At 30.4% G+C, this 22586-nt stretch overlaps 5 protein-coding genes across 10 annotated transcripts; 2 read left to right on the forward strand and 3 right to left on the reverse strand.

Annotated features, from left to right (window-relative positions):
• Positions 1-532: 532 nt before the first annotated feature.
• On the forward strand, positions 533-11414 carry tn (tripartite motif containing protein thin). Of its 6 annotated transcripts, none has more exons than XM_075728513.1 (9): positions 533-899; positions 1848-1962; positions 2247-5552; positions 9125-9567; positions 9636-9839; positions 9899-10535; positions 10600-10793; positions 10862-10986; positions 11044-11414. In XM_075728513.1, exons 3-9 carry the CDS (start codon positions 3373-3375, stop codon positions 11161-11163), a joined length of 3903 nt encoding a protein of 1300 aa, XP_075584628.1. In that variant the 5' UTR covers positions 533-899; positions 1848-1962; positions 2247-3372; the 3' UTR covers positions 11164-11414. The 6 variants fall into 6 exon arrangements, 5 of the variants coding, with proteins under 5 accessions (XP_075584628.1, XP_075584629.1, XP_075584630.1 ...); XM_075728512.1 differs by lacking the exon at positions 533-899 and adding an exon at positions 1287-1489; XM_075728514.1 differs by lacking the exon at positions 1848-1962.
• LOC124498861 (uncharacterized) lies at positions 11298-12981 on the reverse strand. The gene is made up of 2 exons (XM_047062682.2): positions 12801-12981; positions 11298-12730 (listed from the first exon to the last, which is right to left on the reverse strand). The coding sequence occupies exons 1-2, from the start codon at positions 12858-12860 to the stop codon at positions 11507-11509; spliced, it is 1284 nt and encodes a 427-aa protein (XP_046918638.1). The 5' UTR covers positions 12861-12981; the 3' UTR covers positions 11298-11506.
• Positions 12982-13307: 326 nt separating this feature from the next.
• LOC124498858 (uncharacterized) lies at positions 13308-14950 on the reverse strand. The gene is made up of 2 exons (XM_075728531.1): positions 14757-14950; positions 13308-14690 (listed from the first exon to the last, which is right to left on the reverse strand). The coding sequence occupies exons 1-2, from the start codon at positions 14931-14933 to the stop codon at positions 13308-13310; spliced, it is 1560 nt and encodes a 519-aa protein (XP_075584646.1). The 5' UTR covers positions 14934-14950.
• A 1866-nt stretch (positions 14951-16816) lies between these two features.
• Positions 16817-18709, reverse strand: LOC124498860 (uncharacterized). The gene is made up of 2 exons (XM_047062680.2): positions 17522-18709; positions 16817-17460 (listed from the first exon to the last, which is right to left on the reverse strand). The coding sequence occupies exons 1-2, from the start codon at positions 18702-18704 to the stop codon at positions 17069-17071; spliced, it is 1575 nt and encodes a 524-aa protein (XP_046918636.1). The 5' UTR covers positions 18705-18709; the 3' UTR covers positions 16817-17068.
• Positions 18710-18889: 180 nt separating this feature from the next.
• Positions 18890-21974, forward strand: LOC124498855 (uncharacterized). The gene is made up of 2 exons (XM_047062675.2): positions 18890-19387; positions 19441-21974. The coding sequence occupies exons 1-2, from the start codon at positions 18985-18987 to the stop codon at positions 21867-21869; spliced, it is 2832 nt and encodes a 943-aa protein (XP_046918631.1). The 5' UTR covers positions 18890-18984; the 3' UTR covers positions 21870-21974.
• Positions 21975-22586: the final 612 nt, after the last annotated feature.

A 22586-nucleotide genomic window follows, 5' to 3' on the forward strand; every position in this document is an offset into this window, starting at 1 on the left:
AAAAGAGGACCTGATTTATATACTCATTATAATAATGACGATGATGATGATGATGATAAGAAAATCTTTACGAATTTCGTATGAAATTTTGTTTCCAAAAATAATCAACAGTATATGATGTTTTGCAAATATTCGTTAAATGTTGTTTGTATAAAACATTACACATATGGAATATCATTGTCATATTGTCAATCGAAATTCTCTTTGATGATGATGATGATGATGATAACTTGTGTCGTCGAAAGTTTTCATCCTTCTTTTTTATGAACAGAAGCAGCAGCGGCGTGTAGTAGCAGTAGTATTAGAAAAAAAATTCGAAATTCTATGATCCAAGGATTCTGGACTAAGTTAAGAAATTTAAAACCAGATTTTTTCCTTTATTTAAAATTCGTGATCGAATTCAAATGTCGAACGAAAAAAAAAACAGTAAAAGTATTTGAAAAATACAAGACAAGGATAATGGATAATAAGAATTTCTTTTGGTTGTTGTCATTAGAGTTGTTTTTTTTTATTACCCAAGTGATATTTGAGAATAAAATTCTTTTGAATAAATAGGTGCCTCGTTGAAAATAAAAAAAAAATTGTGACAAAGCATAGTGGTGGTGTGAAACTTGAAAACTTCGATTCGCATATGGCATACATTTACATTTTAAATTTTACACAATGAACAATCGTACTGCTATAAAGAGAGAAATATTATCAATTTGCAAATGAATAAATGATTTTCAATTTTCTTTCACTTTAATGTTGATGCCTGTGACGACCTGTTGAATCTTTGCATTTTGATTAGTGGTGATGACCCCATTGTGACAAATTGATGACTTTTTTTTCTGGAACGACAATATTTTGTTTCGAAACACAATTGAAAATTTAATCACCTTGTTTGTTGGCATCCATGTGTACGTATTTGTTCTTTCATTTTTTTTTTTTTTTTTTTTTTGAAAAAAAATATTATCATCATCATTGCCGTTGTTCAGTGTAATATGATTTGATTCTATGGATGCAAAGCAAATACATTCTATTAATAATGATATGATAATAATAAAAAAAAATCAACATACATACGAAACCGGGTGACAGTTTTTTTTCATTCGATTCTTTGTACACTTACAATTCTCTTGAAGGAAAAAAATAAAAACGATGACGACAATGATGGTGATGATGAAGGTGGTGGTATTTTAATTCAAATAAAAATATTATTTTTTTTAACTTAACCAAAAAAAAAAAAAAACAAAAAGAAAAACTAAAAAAAAATTGTCATGACAGATATTTTCTCATTTTTTTTCCATTTTGAATTTGTGATATACCATCAACGTACGAATAGCTTGTCTGTGTTGGAATGAAACAAAAAAAATTCTTGCTTGTTTCTTGTTTGTTGTGTTGTGGATGTAGATTGTGACAAACACATTTGTGATTTTGTGTTTATATTCGAATGATAATACTGTAATTTTGCAACGATACGATCACATCTTTAATTCGGGTGATTATTGTGAGTAAAAAAAATGTTTTGTTTCTATATCATTTATTTCGTTTATGACATTTCCGTTGGTAAAAAAAAATCCAATCCCAATAAATCAATTGATTGGTAATGAAATCCATGATTTATTTTTTTTTTCTTTGCTTTTTCTATATTCACATTTTTCAATGTCAGAATTTTTTTTTCTATTAATGTTTACGATTTGAATTTTCCGCGAAATTTTGTTTTTGGTTTGATTGATTTATTAGACTAATTTTTTTTCTATTCCGATGACAAGTGTTGGGTGTGTCAACACAATTGTTTTAATTAAAAGAAAACAATAAAAAAAATCAATTAATGTTTATTAATTAATTTTTTTTATCCATCATAGATTTTGTCAAAATTGAAAAAACGATCCAGATCCATCGATAGTTTTACTATCGCTGTAATGCGACAAATCATCAATCTCATTGCCATCATCATCAATAGGAAATAGAAGAAAGAAGGTAGTTGGTTTTTGAAAATTGGCCGAATGTTGTCGTTTTTGTTGTGTGAAGAATAAAAATATAGCCAAAAATAGTAAACTTTTTTCCCATCTTTTAATTGAAAATTCTCGTTTTTGCTCAAATTACAGTCATAAGATTAATAGATTGGAACCGAAATCCAACAACAAATTTCAATGGAAAAAAAATTCACTTTTCTCTTTTAATGTTCCACATTTGCAACCTATTCTTAATATATTCTTATTTTTAAAAATGAAAATATTTTTCTTTATTTTATTCCATTTTAGTAATGTTTATTTGTGTGAATCGAATGATAAAAACTAAGAAGCAACAACAACAACAACAACAACAACAGAAAAGAATATTCTGTTCGACCACACCACTGCCACCAACCACTACCACGACGATTATAATAAAGAATTCGAATGTAAAAAAAAATCAAACATCGTTGTTGTGTGTTCTCATTGGCATACGACCAAATGTGAAATGTGAAATTTTTTGTTTTCTAAAGCATCAAATTCTCATCACCAGTTGAATTTCTTTGTAATGATAAGAATTACAAGTGCTACGTTCTATTTGTTTTGCTTAACCGCTGCTGCTGCTGATGCCGTTTTTCATCCTTCCATTCATACATCCACCACCAACATCATTGCAATCATTCGATGTAAATTCTTCTTGTTGATTCTTCAAGTCAATTTTGTGATCTTCTTTACAATTCGTTTAATGTTCGTTTTGTTGTTGTTGTTGTTTTTAATGTTTTTTTTCAAAAGTGTCGATCACACAAACACAATCTTCGTTGTAATTCATCGAGAGAATAGAGAAAAAAAAGAAAAGGGGAGACAAAAAAAAACAACAACGACATACAGGCCCAAAAAACTATTTTTAAACATCAGGTTCACCATTAATGCCAGTGTCTTTCTGAATCTATATTCTTATTATACGTTTTTGAGAAATTCTAGCACAAAATTCTAATTCATTTTTATATCATGATTATTCATCATTATTCAGTGTGAATGTAAAAAACTTTTTTGCTGCTTTATACACAGTAATGTGGCAATTTCAATAAACGAATTGTCGTCTTTATCCATCACCATATCATGCTGATCGTTGTCGTCATCATAATCATCAAATGACGAAGAAGACGACGACATGACATACACATATTGAATAGATGAATAGATCTTCAAGCTTGATGTCCTCAAAATTATTTTTCATTCGTATTTCGTATTTTAACGAATTGCACTTTACAAAATATAATCCTGTTTGTTTTTTCTGTTGTTTATATTTCTTCTTTGCGCATTATAATCAACAACAACAACAACAACGATAATTAAAATTTACCTCAAGATACATTTGTGATTGAAAGATTTTTATTAAATCCAGAAGAATTATATCAATAGAAATATTGCCAAAATGTCTGGAGCTTGGAGTCAACTAGAACAGCTCCTAACCTGTGCCATTTGTTTGGATCGGTTTCGTAATCCAAAACTTTTACCATGTCAACATACATTTTGTGGCGAACCTTGTATGGAAGGTCTAGTAGATTATGCACGTAGACAGATAAAATGTCCAGAATGTCGTGCCGAACATCGCATTCCATACAATGGTGTACAATCATTTCCTAATAATGTTACGTTGACAAGATTTTTAGATCTACATCGAAGTATAACGGGTGAAGAACCGGAACCATTACCATCACAAATGGATCGTTGTAATGTTTGTGGCGAAAAATCCTATTGTAATGGTTGTTCACATTGTGGAAAAAAAGTTTGTGATGAATGTCGAACAGCTCATCTAGATATTCTTCGTAGAGAAATTAATCGTATCAATAGCCAAATACGACGTGGTCTAGACAACCTTAGTGAACATGCTGAACAAGCGAATAAAGGTAATGAAAAATTATTATCAATCACATCACAGATACGTGATGAAATAACCGAATCGGTTAGAAGACTTGTTAAAGATTTAAAAGATCGTGAAACAAAATTATTAGAAGAATTAGATGAATTTACTATAAATGAAACAAAAAATAGCGGAAAACTTAAAGAAGATTTTGAAATTGAATTGGCAACAATCACTAGTAATAGTGAATTAGCTGATGAACATATTACCGAAACGGATGAATGGACCGATGCTGAATTAATGGAATTTAAAGATATTTTTATGAAAACATTAGATTTTCTTAGAAATTTAGATACCGATTCAATGGATTATTCAAGAAAGATAAAATATATACAAAAAGTCGATCTAGATAGTATACGACGTAATGTTGCCGATTTTGGTGAAATTCGTATCATACAATCATCATTATCATCAAATTTTCTTTCACCCTTATCACCCGCTGATAGTACAAGTAATCTAGCCATACCACAAAGTTCATTGATGAGAAGTCAAAGTGATCATCGTTTAGCTCAATTTGCTTCAACAACAACAACACCATCATCAAGATCACAGCGATCAGATCCATTACAGCGTAGTTATCTGGATGTAACTAGTGGACAGAATAAATATGGCAGTGATTCTGAACGTGAACGTGGTAATAGTCCACCGGGTGGTGGCCGTCGTATTGAAGGTTCCGTACGATTTGGTTCTGTACATGAACGTAGTTCTACAACACGTAATAATAATGATTTTGGCTATACACGTGGTTGGCAACGACCCGGTGATTCTGATTATGAACCATCCAATTCGGCAAATTTTCGTTCACGTTTTATGCGTGAAAGAATACGTGAACGTACGGCGGGTACTACGAATGATGATCATAGTTTTGATGATCATGATTCAGACTTATTGTCTGGTCACCGTGTACGATTTCAAGAGGAATCATCATCATCTTCATCGACAACAAAACCAAAATTATTCGATACAGAAGAAATGGCTAATATGCGCACTCCATTAAGTGGTTTAATTAAATTAAGCGATTCACCACATCTAATGGAACGTTTACATCAAAATGAAATAAAAGCTAAACAAAAAGCAGCTGAAGTAAAAGAGAATGAATCATCTATGACAACAACAACAACAAACGCAACAATGCCACCTATAACTAATTCAACGCCGAATCCAACACCGGTACATAGACCTGCAAGACAAATTAGTGAAGATGAAATTGAAAAACAAAAAAAACAAAATCAAGCTGCATTTACACAAACACAACAACAATCGACAATAACAACCAATAATAATACTTCAACGCCTAGAACGATAACGACAACAAATCGTTCATCAGATAATAATAATTCATCAAATTCATCAACTAACATAACTAATACATCAACTTCGGTAACAAATCGTCGAATTCAAGCAATACAACAAGAAGAGAAACGATCACCATCCAGTTCGGATGATAATTCCGATGATTTAAATTATGATGATGATAATGTAACGACCACGACAAGACCGACAACAACTAATAGTTCAGCTCGTCGACGTATCTATGCATCATCACATGTTACATCCGGTGGTAATAGCAATCAATCAGCGAATAATTTTTCACAAAGTACCGAATATGGTGGAGAATCATCATCTCGTAATAAGTATTCACAGTCATCGTCATATGGTTTGAATACAGGAAACACCGGAAGTAATAACAGGCAAGTATTAAATTCTTCTATGAGTTCCTTACCGAACAGAACAGTTTCTTCTATACCATCATCATCATCATCATCGTCATCATCGACAAGAACGACATTAGTACCAGGAGAGGATTTAATGACTGGTTGTGTACAACCATCATCAATTAGTCCTTCAAAATTATTATCATCAGAATTATCACCATCATCATTATCAGCACCGGCATCAGTTAGTTCATCAAAAAGTTCAACCCCTTTTAGTAAATCTCCAACAAATTCTTCAACATCAACATTTAATAATAACAATCAATCGGCATCAACATCTAAATCTGCATATTATAATAATAAAAAGCACAATAATAAAAGCAGCAACATTTATGGTGCAAGTGGTAGTAGTAGTAGTAGTAGTGGTGGTGGTGGTGGTGGTTGTGTTGGCGGAAGCTCCGGCATCAGCGGTATCGGCATCAGTGATATGTATGATAATAATTATGATGATATTAATCCATCATCATATTCATCATCATCAACAACAGCTACCCATAATAGACATAATGGTGATATTAATAATAATAAGGTACCGATTCATAATAAATTATCATCAACAGCTTCATTATTCAATGTTGCTTCTTCAACGCCAAAATCAGGATATCATACAAATTCAATGAATATTGCTTCTAACGGAAATCCGACTATTAATCATGCATCATCATTGTCGTCATTACCATTTAATCAATATGTTGGTGGTGGTGGTAGTGGTGGAAGCAACTATTTGTCTACAACACCTTCGACTAATTGGCGTGATTATCAAATAACCGGCAGCAGCAGTAGCAGTCATACACCGATATCTACTTCAAGCCTGATTGATACGAATAACAATTCGATTCCAGCAACGATAGTATCAAAAGGCTCTACATCAAATTCGAGTATTGAACAACATAATGATGATGATGATATATCCTCATCAAAAGACAATAATAATCAAATGCAATCGCTTAGCAACCCTACCGTACAACCATCTGACCCTTTGCAACAGCAGCAGCAGATCGCAATAAATGATGATAGTAATCTATCAGAACATGATTCAAACTACAATAGCAAAACAAACGTTTTGATAGTGGATGAGAATAATAATAATTGTTTAGATAGTCATGCGATAGATGTTCCAATTCGTAAACGAATCCGGATCAAAAAGAAAGAATCCAATTCCAATAATAATGTTGTAAGTAGTGCAACAACGCCCATTACGTTAACAACGTACAGTTTACCAGAAACTTTTGATCAAAAATAAATTATTAGTAATAGCAATTCATCATCATCATCATCGAATATAATCTTTATAGTCGTCATGATTTTAGATCGCGCCAGACAGCGCCATCATTTACAAGAAATTCAACCGAAAATGTTTCGACAACCAATGTTTAAATACATTACTTACGATGGAAAGTCCCGATTCAAGTAATGGTTCCATCATTTTTTTCTTAGATGGCCAATTGTTTATATCCATAGTAGCTTTGAAAATTCGTGATCCTAGTCTTTGATGTTTTCCTTTAGTGAATTTTCACCAGTTACATTCCATTTCGACTATCAAAACAACTTTTATCGACATCATCATTAATGGTCAGAAAATGACAAACATCATATGACCAATCATACGGATAATGCTACCATTTATCATGGAATCATCATCAATTATTTAATAAATCAACAAAACTTATTATTTGAAAACAATGGAAAAAATGATTGGCAAATCTTTCAACGAATCAAAATGATGATGATAATCATTATTAGTTGTATAGGATGCTTTTTTAGTATTACCCATATAAAATGAAATACAATGTCATCACCTTCATTACCAATCAACCATATATACCTCAACAATCAAAAAGCTTTATTACAGGAAAGATATAATGACCTTGCTTCATGATTATCATGTCCCGAAAAAATACAAAATTTTAATTTTTCTCATAATTATTGATCACTAACAAAAGTTTTGTTTTTTTTCTTTTTTTTCTTCGATCATATTCTACTTTAAACGAATCATCAGGTATATATTCACGACGACTAGGCCGTCCATATCGATAACCGATCATACTACCACTACCAACATTAACAACAGAATTGACAAAAATTATTTAAATCAAGAATCATCTAAATATCAAAGTTATGTTCCATCTTCTCGTTACCACCATCGCCACCGCTATCAACATTATTCATCATCACCATCAATTCATATAACATCTGATACGTTATCATCATCAAAGAATTCTACCACATCATCGCCACCACAACGAAATCTATCACCAATACCATCGATATCGTCCAATGAGCAAACACCATATGGTTCTGCAGCAAATTCTACTCAGCCATCGCCTTTACCACCACCAACACTATCAGCCAGCAATGTTCCGACTAGTCCAGAATCGGAACAAACTGAAGAAGAAGAAGAAAAAGAACCAGAAGACATTGAAACCAATAATGAATCATCCGCAAAAACATCACCATCGGAATCTCCTCAGCCACAGCATTCAATTGCTGGTACTACAACATCTTCAATATTGTACAAACCATCATCAAGTCCTACTCAAACAACTGCCATACAAACTTCATCATCAAATAGAGATGATGTTGAGATCGTTACCCAGAAAGGTAATGTAACAATAATGCGAAGAAAAAGGCAAACTAAAAATGATTCTAGCGATGATGATGATGACGAAGACGATGAAGAAGAAAATGTACAGAGAAATGATGAAAATGAAATGGATGATCGTCCTAGACTATATCGTGTTAATAGTAGTGATAATAGATTTAATGGTGAATTAGCTATACCAAGTCAATTAAATTGGCTTCGACCAAGCGTCGAAAGCCAATTTTCTTCTACAAAAAACAATACCGATAATCGGCAAGTAAACCAAGATCATGTAAATGACGGTCAAGAAGAAGAAGAAGAAGCTGGTGATGATGATGATGATGAATATGAATATGTTGATGAAGAGATTGAGGATGAAGAAGAAAATGATAATGAAATTATCTATCTACCGGGTCAACAAGAAGATAATAATCGATATTTGAATGTCAAAACTATTGAAAATAATAATGAATTAAGTGAAGAAAGTGAAATGAGCGTTGAAGAGGAAAATGAGGATGATGATGATGATGATGATGATCAGATGAAAAGTGCCTCTGAAGATGTAATCAAAAGAGAACAAAGTAGTTCGAATGATGATCTTTTAGAATTTATCGATGCTAATGATGATGATGAAAAATCTGAAGATGATGATGATGAAGAAACCGACGAAGAAACTGAAGAAAATGATGATGATGATGATGCTGATGATGATGATGAAGAGGAAATGGTTGATGCTGAAACTAATAATAATACATTTTATTCAAATTCAAATAATATTCATAAAACAAAAATTCAAAATCATTGAAAAAACACATCAAAAATCATTATTTCATGGACACATATCTTTAACATTGGAGAAACATTTTCATTCATCAAATTTAATCTAATCTAATCTATTATTAATTGATTTGTTTTTGTTTTCTGATCTCTAATTCATTATTGTTTGTTATATGTTGTATCAAAGTAGCAGTTATCATCACCAGCAACAGGCTCAAATTTCATCACAAAATTTATATTTTAATTCAACTAATTCATCACAACGATCTTCATTATCACGTTATGGTCATAATTATTTAGAAGATTCAAATAATAATAATAATAATAATATTGGTACTTATGCTCATTATCGTAATCGTAAAATATCAAGAGATGAAGACAATAGTAGTCGTGACGATACAACGACTATCACAACACCATGTTACAATCAATTAGGTCGTCGAAATAGTGTGAATCGTCGTAATCATTATGATGAGGTAATGAATACGAATGAGTCAGAAAATTATGGATCAAATCGTAGATCAAGTATTCATCCACCAATAAATGATCGATATGGTTTGTCATCAACATCATCAACATCAAATAGCTATCTACGAAATCGTTTAGCTAAAAGTAAAAGTTCACATGCAGTCGGTAAGTTGGAATATTTATATTATTAAATTTTTCAGAAAATTAATGGAAGCGATTGTTAATTTATATAGCTTATGATGATAGTGATGAAGAAAGTAATGGTACTGGAAATCCATTATCACCATCAGCAAGTGCCGGTGGTTTCAAAAGCCGTTTCACCAATTATGGATCGTCCACTAATAATTCTGAAAATTCCGATCGTTTTACAAGACGTACTTCACGATCTGGCTATACATATCGAACCAGAGAACCAAGTCCAGAGGAAGAGAGTGTTGGTAATACATAATATGCGAACGAATATTATATTCCTTTATTAATAAAAATTATTTTATAGGTTCAGTTACACAATATTTGATTAATAAATATGGAACACGAAATAATCGACCTACAGCTTTGAGTAAAAGTAAAAGTTCTCATGCTATATTTGGCCGAAGTTTATCCAGCTCAGATGAAGATTTACCAACTAATGTTACTACCACTAAATATCGTCGTGATTCGATTACAGATTATACACCATATAAATCGACACCAATCGGTTTGACTTATCCACGTCAAATGTATCTACAGAAGAAACGCATGATGATGAAAATTGGTTCACGAGGAACAAATCCAAGCTGTTTTACATGGCCAAGAGGTGTGGCTTGTGGCCCTGATAATGGAATTGTAGTTGCCGATTCGTCTAATCACCGAATCCAGGTATTTGATTCTACAGGAAGATTTCAATTCGAATTTGGCTCATATGGCAGTGGTGAAGGTGAATTCGATTGTTTGGCTGGTGTAACCGTAAATCGTATTGGTCATTTCATTGTATCCGATCGTTATAATCATCGAGTTCAGGTTTTTGATGCAAGCGGTCGATTTTTACGAGCGTTTGGCAATGAAGGCCGATCAGATGGAAAATTCAGTTATCCATGGGGTATTGCAACTGATGCTCTTGGGTTCATTTATGTTTGTGACAAAGAAAATCATCGGTAATTTTTTTTGATCATAAATCAAACAACAAATTTTATTTATTATAACGTTCAATATCAACAGGATTCAAGTATTTCAATCTGACGGAACTTTTGTGGGCAAATTCGGATCGATTGGCAGTCGAGCTGGCATGTTGGAACATCCACATTATATAGCTGTTAGCAATACGAATCGAATCATTGTAAGCGATAGTAATAATCATCGTATTCAAATCTTTGATATAAATGGACGATCCATCTCAACATTTGGAAGTGAAGGTAGATTTACTAAAACAGTTTAATAAAGGAAAATATTTTGATTTAATTTTCTAACTTGCTTAATGAAGGATCTGGAGATGGACAATTTAAATTTCCGCGTGGTGTGGCTGTGGATGAAAATGGCTTTATAATTGTTGGTGATTCAGGTAATAATCGTATACAAATATTCAATCCAGATGGGACATTTCTCAAGGTAAATTTTTAATGTTTTTGTTTAAAGAAATTCACAATTTTTGTTACAATTCTAAAGAATTTTGGTCAATGGGGTTCGGGTGAAGGAGAATTTAAAGGATTAGAAGGTGTGGCCATTTCTTCGACCGGTAATATTTTGGTTTGTGATCGTGAAAATCACCGAATTCAGGTGTTTTGAATTTTTTCGTCTTTTACTTTGAGCATCTGGTACATAGCTTGTTGGAAAGTATATTATATATTTGCTTGTAATTTTATTCTTTAAAATTCATCCAGCTGAGAATCAATTGTGCTCATCATCAATTCAAATTTTAGTTTCTTTTAAAAATCATTTTATTTGTCGAAATTCAATAATCAATGTGATATGTGTGTGTCAAGCATAAATTTTGTGATCACATTTTAATAAAAAAAATTCAGATTTTTTCAATAGAACAAGTGTTAATTTACAAATAAAAAAAATTCTATTAAAATTCGTCAGTTAATAATATTTACAACAAAAAAAAACGATCAAGATCATTTTTGAACTAGAAAATAGGTGAATTGGTAAAATTGATTAATCCATCGTTTGGCCAATGAAGATTATAATCAAAATGATAATCATTGTCATGATGATCATGAAGTACCAATCGAATAATTACAAATAATGCTAAAAGGATGGCCATCATAACAATAAAAATAAATACCATACGGCTAATTAAACGAAATTCTGTTGATGGTTTATGTGATTTGAGTTTTTTACTGAAATCATTTTTATTATTATGATTGATTTCTTCAATACCTAAAAATGTTGAATCATTCATCTGCATTAATTTATCAGTGTAATGTGAGTCATTATCTTGTTCGACATTGTCGGCTTCGTAAATATTTACATTTTTTCTTCGTTCATCGATAATAATAGATTTCTGGTTATCAGTGATTTTCTTTTCATCATTAAATATACGAAATTGTTCAGAATTTTTATTTCGAATACAATAAGTAGCATAATTTGGTGGCGGCAAACAATCTGTAACACTAATCAATGATGGATGATTGTTTGATAATCGAATATTATTTGAACGTTGTGGCTTAATATGAGCATTAAGTGGATTGGTTGTCGATGAATTTATTGTATTTGATCGGGGTAACTTTTTATCATTTGAATACGGTGTTATCGTACAGGTGCTGCTACCATTAAAAGTAGTGTAAATATCACTTGATGATAATTCTGAATGAATGGTTGAAAGATCATCATTCATCATAATCATTTCATATGATTCCTCTGGTGGTGGTGGTGGTGGAGGTGGTGCTGGTCTTCGTACAACAGGTTTCATTACTCCTCGTAGATATGATGTATCAAAATATTGAAATGATGAACTATCTGTTAGATTATTAATCGATGTTTGTGACCAAATATTACTAGTTGTGGATGATGAATGATGATATATTTGAGAGAAATCTCGATTTATTAGGTCACCACAATCACCATTAGCAGTTGATGCAAATGAATATGATGAATCTGTTGTTGGCGTTCCCGGTGAAATATGAAACTGTTCATCATCGGTAACAGTAACCAATGATGGTTCGAATGATGACAACATTGGTTTTGATGTTTCCAATTTTTCATGATTAGAAAAATTCAAATCAATTTCAATATCTTCATAAGTTATACGTGATATATTCGTATCAGATGATGAATCTATTGATTGTTGTTGAACATTATTCTTAGAGAAGTCAAAATTATCTTTATTCGACGACTGAATGATCATGTTCTAAATAGATTAATTTAACAAAATTATCAAAATTACCATCATTAATTAAAAATTAATCAATTAAACTTACATGATCTGAATGCAATTTTCTTAAATGTTCTTCACGTATGGGAAAAATGTATTCATACATCTTGATTTAAATTGAATTGAATTGAATCGAAAATGATTAAAATCAAAATGTAAACAACAAAAAAAAAACAATTCAAAATATATTGCAACAAAAATAATAAAAATGATGATATAATTGCAGTAAATCAATTTAACATAAGTTTTTATAGTTTTTTTACTCTATTTTCACAAAGGATGACTAAGTTTTATCTCCACTTGGAAATTGATTTAAAATGATGATGATTCAAATGGTAACCATAGTTGAGCGGCACAAAAAAAAAATAAAAATCTGATCGAAATTTGAGATTTCTGAAATACCTGCTGCCATCTAAACAAAGAATTTTCAACATTAACATTTTAAAGAGAAAAAACAATTTTTTTTATTATTTATAAAAATCAATTGAATAAACAGAAAATTAAATTTCAAAAAAAAAAAAAAAACAGAAACAATTAAAAAAAGGGTGTGGAGTTAGGAACCATCGCTTGTATTATTTGAACGAGAAAATAATGATCTAAATCGTTTAAAAGCTTGTGGAAAGAGGAAATCCATTTTTCTCGAATCCATTGATCGAATTTTCTTTGAATCTTTATTCACTTTTTTACTGAAAAAATTCTGATTCCAATTTCGTAGTAACCTATCCTTGATATTTGTTAGCGAGAATGGCAGAAATTTATCCATTTTAGATTTTGGTTTAGATGACTCTCGCAGTGTTGGTAATGTTAATGGTAACGATGGTTGTTGAATGGATAAATGATGAAATGGTGATCCATTGTATGATGAACTATGGTTATCATAATCACCACCGCCGAAAGGAAGTTGAAAAAAATTATAATCATTCAAAAACATTGATTGTACTAAAGGTTTATGATGAAGAAAATAATCTTGTGTCGATAGATTTGTATTGATCGTTATAGGCTTAATACTATTAATCGAAGTTGTCGTTGATGGTGGTGAGAATTCGGATTGTATCTCATTGAATGCATTAATGATGTATTTATTATTGTTATTTGATTTCAATTTTACTTTGATATCATTACTGTTGTTGTTGTTGTTATTCGCTGATGATGTATTGTATTTTTTGATAATCAGTGGCCGAAAAGTTGTGGTCATTTTATCGTTATTATAACTGTATTTATTAAATGAATGTTCCGGTAAATCATTAGCTTGATTTTTCCCAATGAAATACGATTGTTGTCGATGATTATACCATTTTGGTTTATCAATTTGCATTGTTAATGGTGTTTTGGTTGAAGCAATCATTATCGATGATGAATGATTAGATGATATTTTCTGTCGATACTTTAACGATGGTGGTAATAATTTCGTCTGATTCGAAATATTTGTTGTTGTAATGGAAATGAGATTTTTCGTTTCATTTCGAAAATTTAGTTCCTTATTTAGTGATTTTTTATTAATACTGTTATTATTGTTATGGTCGTAAAGTATTGAATTTATAAAAAAGAATTTCGTTGAATTAAGACAAGTTTCGCGTGGATTATTCAAATTATTTTCACAAGATAATTCTTTTTGGTTAAATATTGAACTACCAGGACAATTGAATGTAAATTTACGGCTTTGTCGTTTACAATAATGAAATGTTCGACAATCTCGTTCAATGTCGGCATAATACCCTTCTGGTCGATCAGTACAATTAAATCGAATGGATGACAGAAATTTATCCAATGATTTTGTGGAACGAAATTTCGTATTGATTAAATTCGATTTTGACGATATAAGATTCGATGGAATAGCTATCTGTGTTTCGATCATATCCGATGATTTTCGTGAAAATCCATTCGAATTTGTTTTCAATTTTAAATAAACACTACTTTCTTCAAGTATTGCAGGTGTCTGAAAATTATTGCAGAATGTTTTTTTTGACCAATTGAAAAACAAAACAAAATTAAAAAAACATACCATTTTCAATAGACGGTCCAATGAAACTTTATTCATAGATGATGATTGTCGTCGATTATAAAATTCGTCATTGTTTCGAATTCTATTTTGAGTCAATGATGTACGTATCGAACATATTATGATGATCAATCTGGATAAAAAAATTTTCTTTTTAAATGGCGACAGAATTGAAGACATATTTTGAATGTTTCAAATAAAACGACAACAACAACATAATACAAAAACGATTCCAATAATGAAGATGTCATAAACACATTTATTGATTACATTTTTTTTATTGAAAATTATTCAAGATTTTATAAAGACCTAATGACAAAACGGCTAAACGAATTTTTCACTTGTGTATGAAATTGTATGAAAAAAAAATCCGATAATTCACTTGGCGAGAAAAAAATGTGAGACAAAACGTTTTAAACGTTTAGAATGAACTGGTTAGAAAAAAAATGGTCAAAATGAAAATTTTGAAAAAAAAATTGTCAAGAAAATGATTTAATCTCTAAACATTCGAACAAAAAAAAACAGGACGAGAAAACTATGCGATTATTTTTTTCTTTTCTTTGATTCGCGACCAACATCAAAAGAGAAAATCATTCAATCATTCGAATTGGTGAAAGCGGTTCAACAGGTGGTGGTGGTGGTGTTGGTGTTGACCATATCAAACGCGAAAATTAACTATTACCTATATGAGCACCAAAAAAAAGAATTGTTTTTATGAACATAGTTTTGACGCTTCTTTTGTTTATTGAGTTAAGAAAATCCCTTGATTATAATTTATATCATTTTTATTATTTTTTCTTTTTCCAAGCCCGATTGATCATTGAACACAGTGATGGATATAAATATATAAATAGACTTCCTATTTTTTATCAAGATCAGATAAAATATTGAATTAGTATTAAACAATAATCAAATTCATTGTTTACTTTGCAAAAAAAAACAATGGTTTTTTGAAACACACAAGGGTAACAATGATGAAGCTTTAAGTGTTCAACTTTTGTATATGAACGAATGAATTATGAATAACTGTTATTCTTTTTTGTGTTCATTGACAACAGCCCGATCATATCATATTGCTCTATCCCTCAAACACATACACACACATGTTCATCACGGTTCGTTGATGATTTCATGATGAAACAGTTACGGTGTTAGGTATCATCATTATCATCATCATCATCACAGGTAAATAATTATGACAAACATTCTATATCAAATGTGTATTGTCTTTTGATGATTAACCGAGTTGTTTATGCAACTATAACAGAATCAAGAAAAAGAAAAGATTTCAAAAAGTCATTAAATATATATAGATGTTGTAAAAAGTTTTTTTTTTAAAAATCTGTCACGATGTTAATTGGACAATGAATGTCCACCATTCAATATAACTGAATGCCGGTTATTGACTTGAATTGAAAAATTTTCATTTTTTTTTTTTTTTTGGAAATTAATTTGACTTACCAGACATAATTCGGGTAAACGTTGATTGTACATTTTGACTGACGATCAAAAATAGAATGAATTTTTTTTTTATTTCTTCAGGTCTTCTTGTTTTTCTTCCTTTTTGAAGAATCAACTTGAAATATTTTTTTTTTTTTGCAATGATTTCAAAAATAGTCATATTTATGTTAAGAAAATGCGAATCTAGTCAATGGAAGGAAAAAAATCAAACCAAGGGAAAAAAATTCAGCATATTTTTTCCAACATAACAAATTTTAGCCACATTAACAGCAATAATAATAATAATAATAATAATCATTGAACCGAATGAGAAAGGAATGAAATGAAGACGACAATCATTCTTCCATGATTTATTTCAAATTGAGATCGTTGTTGTCTTTTTCGACTAAAAAGGATAAAATGTTTGACCGAATAACCAACGAAACAATCTGGTGTATTTTTTTTTTTTTTTTTTAGTTTATCAGTGTGCGTATCAAACTTTAGTTCAAAACACAGACACACACAAAACCGGATGTATGATTTTCACACATATGACGGGTAGCATTGGTTGGTTCGGCATAACAACACACACACACACATACCTTTGTGTTTCATGAATCTAATAATAGTAGCCAAACGATTATTTATTGTTTAACAATGAGACAAAAAAAAGTATAAAGTTTTCGAAATTATTTTCTCTTTTTTTTCTAGACACGTTCCTCATTAAGGCGAAAAAAAATCAAGACTGAATCTAAATCAAACAAACAATCCACAAATAATACAATGTACAAATATGGTTTGAACGATAAAAGAAAATCATATGTAGATCCTATAGATTTTAAATAACATAATAATTATACAGATGAAAATAAAATCTAATAAAATGATTTTTTCGTCGTTGAATATTTTGATGGATGACGATTCATTTGCCATTGTTTTTGATGTTTTCGGGATATTGATGATGATAATGATTTTTGTGGATGATTTTGTGTAGTTGAAATTCTGGACAATTCTTCCGGTATTTTATTATTCGATTCACGTAAAATTTCAATTAGTTTCCGTGCCAACAATGAATTTAAACGATCACTGAAAAATGAATACGCAATACCTTTATTATCTTTTCGTCCTGTACGACCAATACGATGAACATATGTTTCAATATCACCGGGAAAATCATAATTAATAACAATATTAACATCATCAATATCAAGACCTCGTGCGGCTACATTTGTTGCACATAATAGTTTAATTTGACCAAGTTTAAAACCTGTTATAATCATTATTGAGGTAATTAGAGATGAGAGAAATTCGACAAATATAATTCATACCTTTTAAAGCCGATTCTCGTTGCCGCTGTGTCATATCTCCATGCAAAGCTGAAGATGGTATTCGTAATCGCTGATAAATATATCTGGAAATTCGATCACAATCGATTTTTGTATTACAAAACAACAATGTTTTTTCATCCGGATGATGATGAAGAATTTTTTCCATCAATTCAAAACGTTGACTCGAATTGCATACGACAACATTTTGTTGAATATTATGATTAGCAACTAATTTTGTACCACCAATCGAGATGAATGCATGTTCTGGTTTTAAATATTTATGTACGAATGATTTAACCTCATCTGGCCATGATGCTGAAAACATCATTGTTTGACGATGAAATCGATCAGGACATTGATCAATTAAATAGGATATCTGTGGCTCGAAACCCATATCCAACATACGATCAGCTTCATCAATGACCAGATAATTTATTTCGCTTAAATCAACATATCTAGCATCGATCAGATCTTTAAGTCGTCCAGGTGTTGAAACCAAAAATAGTGGATTATTATTCTCAAGATATTCTATTTGTTTTCGTCGATCATTTCCACCGTATAAACAAATGGATTTAAAGATTTTAAATTGTTTGATAACATCAAATATCTGTACGGCTAGTTCTCGTGTTGGAGCCAAAATCAATGCCTTAGGTTTTAATTGTTTTCCTAATCGTCTATCGGTCCAATAATCTCGATGAATTGGGTATAATTGAGTAAATGCTGGCAATAGATATGCCAATGTTTTTCCAGAACCAGTTTGAGCAATACCAATTAAATCAAGGCTGGAGAATAATATCGGTAAAGCCTGTGCTTGAATAGGTGTCGGTTTTGTGTAACCACTTTTGGTCATAATTTCCTGAAGTTTTATCGGCATATCTAATTCACTGAATTCGAATATGTTTCGTCCATCTTTAACATTCTCAACAAATACTTGATGTTCTGATCGAAATTGTTTGATTGCTTCGTTCAACAATTCATTTGGTTCAATTAATGTTGATGTTTGATTGTATCGTATTCGAGGACAAAAAATGGGAAAATTTTTAGGCGATAAACAAATCGGTGACCAATATTTATTATGATGTAATGCAATCGGACAAACATTAGTTTTATTCAATAGTTCAAGTAGACTTTTGTTTGTCCATGTCAATTGAACGGATTTTCGTAATAGTAAGCGATAATTCATTTTGTTTTTGAATTCAAATAAAATAATTTTATACTAATTTAATAATTGTAATGATGAAATAATAACAAATGATGATAATCAATTTCAATGAAGAAAACACGAGGTTTCGAAAACTTTATGGAAAACAGAATTCGTCATTATTGAGAAATATTTACAGAATTGTTACTACTAAAAAAATTTCTTTCAAAACGTATTTTATAACGTTTCGAATCCATTTTTTTGTTTTGTTTTGGATTTGTTTTTCAAATTCTTTCACAACTAATGATAATTTGGAAACATCATGAATGAAAATAGATCATTTTGTTCATCTCATGTTGGCATTATGAATGTCAGTGATTTGGAGAAAAATTGTCTATATTTGAATACAAATATTGAGTTCAATTATGAAGAAAATTCGAAAAAAGAACTGTTACCATCGGGCTGTAAATTCAAAAAAGTTCTACACTCGATTGCTTTACGATTATTACATATATTCGGTCCATACGATAATAATGGCTATAAAGAATTATTTTTGATTGCCGAATGTATATGTAAACCAGAGAATAATGTTTTGATTTGTATTAAAAATTTTGATCATCAAGACTTTCAATTTAATGTTACATTTGATCACATGAATCATGTATTTTCATTGAAAAATTTTCTCACACTTGATTGTCCATTCAATTTTTCATTTAAAGATTTAAGTAAGAATTTTTAATAATAATTTAATTTAACTAATTCTTTTAATTTTTCACAGATGAAATAAATTGTCAAATTTCTTCAAAAAAATTATATAATATTGTCATCATTGTGTCAACGGAATTTCATTCCAGTTTAATATTCCATGGAAATTATGGTGAGAACATAACCGATCTTGAAAGATTATCACAAAACATGATAGAACCTATGAATCTAACTGTTAAACATACTTCAATGATGATGGAATCACAACAATCAAAAACATCAATATATTTACCAAGCGATGATGATATGGAAACTCCGATGATGAATGGTAAAATTATGGATATTTATGCTGATACTCAATCACTACAGGCTAATACTGTAATTGAATCACAATTGATGTCTGAAACAGAATTAGATGATGATTATATTGGCCATAAAAATGATACGGAGAAAAAAATCAAAACAATACTTGATGAAATTAGCAGTGATTTAAAGGAAAAATTCAATCTTTACCGTTTGTTACGAACAAATCTCAATGATCATCTAATCCAAAATGAACCAATAGAATTGACATCATTATCTCAACTTCAATATCCAATCAATTCGGTTCAACAATATCGATTTGTAAATATTACTGGAATCATTAAACAACATAATCCGCAACACAATCTATTATGCATATGTGATGACACTATAGATAATTTTGAAATCAAAACTGATAACAAAGGAATTGATTATTATAAATCATTATCATCGGCTCAGACTTCTGTCATTAATAATAATCCTAAAAATTATCCATTATTAAAAGCTGGAGATATCATCTGTATTCGCCAACTTTGTCTGAAAATGGATCGGAAAAATATCTGTGTTCATCCCGATCAAATCGTTATCATCGAAATGCATAAAGAAGACGATCGAATCACAACGAATGATAGTAGAAAAATCAGTATTGAAGAATTGAAACGTATCACTGAATTGTATTGTCATCATATTATCGAATTACTTAGCTGTAAAACTCGTAGTGCTAAAAATATGGATGGAAATGAATATTTCTTAGCCAATTTAGTTGGATTAAGTGCGGCAAAATTTGCATCAAATATATCCGAAAAACCTTATACCAATATATTTCTTATGACTCCAACTAAAACTAACTATCCTACTTTAATCAATGAAAATCTATCATTTATAACTGAACAAATAGAAAATATGTCGTTTTATCAATATCGTTTTCATTACAATGAATCTTATCTGCAAAACTTGAAAAACAATAATCAAATAATCTCTGTTTCATTATGGGGAATTCATAAGAAAATATCCGATACAGTATTTCCATTAGATGTGGTTATACTTTATAATGTCCTTATCCGAAATGATCGTTCCCACAGTGGATTCTATTATTATTCTCTTAGTGATGGTTTTATGTTTGGCCGCAGATTTATTCATGTTAAATCAAATACAATTCTTAGTGATTACCTTCAAAGACTATTCCTTTCGTTTAAGGAAAAAATCCCAATGAACATTGCCCCAGAAGAAGAAAATAATTTGGCCATTCAAATAGAGACGAATTTAGATACGTCAATTCTATCGCGATTAGGTCCAAATGCCAAACAGTTCATTATGAGCATGAAAGACAGCATGAAAATGATGGGAAAAAAAGAAGAATTGTGGAAATTAGCAAACATCAAAAAGAATATATTTTGTCATGTTAAAAATCATCGAACACTTTTTAAATCTCAGGTCAATGTTGATATAGCCAAAAAAATCGATAGTTTTGCTGATTTGATGCCATCATCAGATATGGATAGTGAACAACAAGAAGTGGCTAAAATATTTCGCATATCGGCTCGTTTAATTGATTATCAATTTGAAGATAAACATGGAATCGAATTTTATAACATGGCACATTTACGACAAAGTCAAATAAAAATTGTTTGTACATCTCAATCATGTGATTTCACCGCTCCATTCATGTCATTTATTTTACAAAAAACTTATGATTGCATGGCTATATCAAAAGATTCATGTATCGATAATACAACATTAATTTGTCAAAATTGTCGTGAACCATTGGCAGCATATCTTAGTATTGAATTTTATCTTGAAGATGAGTATGGAAATCATCTAACAGCAATAATGTCATCGCCTGAAATTGAAGAACTAATTCAATGTACAAATAAACAACTTATTTGTACCGATCCTCACAGTATGGATATAGTGAATGCATTGCATTATATATTCAAAACATTATGTCCCATTCGATCAACGACAACAGCAACAACAACAACAACAACAACAACAAGAGCAACGTATAATGATGATCGAAATAAGCTAATAAATCCAAAATGTGATTGGATTCTTGAATCAAAAACCATAGAAGCCGATAATTTTAATTTTCAAAATTATCCTAATGTATATAATAGACAATTAATTGATTTGAATAGCAATTTGAATGTGAATGAATTTCCCATCTTCTATATCCGTTCGATTATAATTTATGAATAATTTTTTTCATGATGATTAATACAACCCTATCATGTATTTTTCTTTTTCAAAAAAATAATTATCATTACATTTTAGTTTTAAATAAAGAAATATTTGTTGAATAAATATTCTGGTAAGTTTTACATTATCTATTTTATTTAGAATACCATTTCATATATAAAACGTATATTATATTCGTTGTTACATTCCTTTTTATTTTCAAAATACAAAAAAACAACCCATTTACAACAACTAGATTTTTTTTATTCCTCTCTCCTACCATGATTATCAATGATTAGTTAGTCTTTACATTGTGCATTTTGTAGGTGTGTGTGTGTGTGTTGGATTGGATTCGGGTTAACCACCACCACTACTTTCCATATGAATATAAATGTGTCGAGCCAAGTAAAAAGTGGTCAAGTTCCATAAAATAACACACACACACAAATATTTGGGTGCGACATATATTAATTCAATAAAGGTAATAATAATAATAATATTGACGAAAAAAATACCGGACAGAAAAAATACAGTCTTTCATACTTACTAGACGGCGGTATTTCTTTTGTTGTTGCTGTTGTTGTTGTTGGAAATTTGGATCAAGGCGTGACCAGGTTTTTTCCTCTATTTTTATTCCAATCAAATCTCATTCATTATCTTTTTTTTCTCCTGGATCAGAGCAAATTCTTTTGCTTTTTTTGAATGATTGTAGTTGGTTGGGTTAGGAATTTTTTTATT

Source organism: Dermatophagoides farinae, chromosome 2 (genome assembly GCF_024713945.1).
Source record: "Dermatophagoides farinae isolate YC_2012a chromosome 2, ASM2471394v1, whole genome shotgun sequence".
Lineage (NCBI taxonomy): Eukaryota > Metazoa > Arthropoda > Arachnida > Sarcoptiformes > Pyroglyphidae > Dermatophagoides > Dermatophagoides farinae.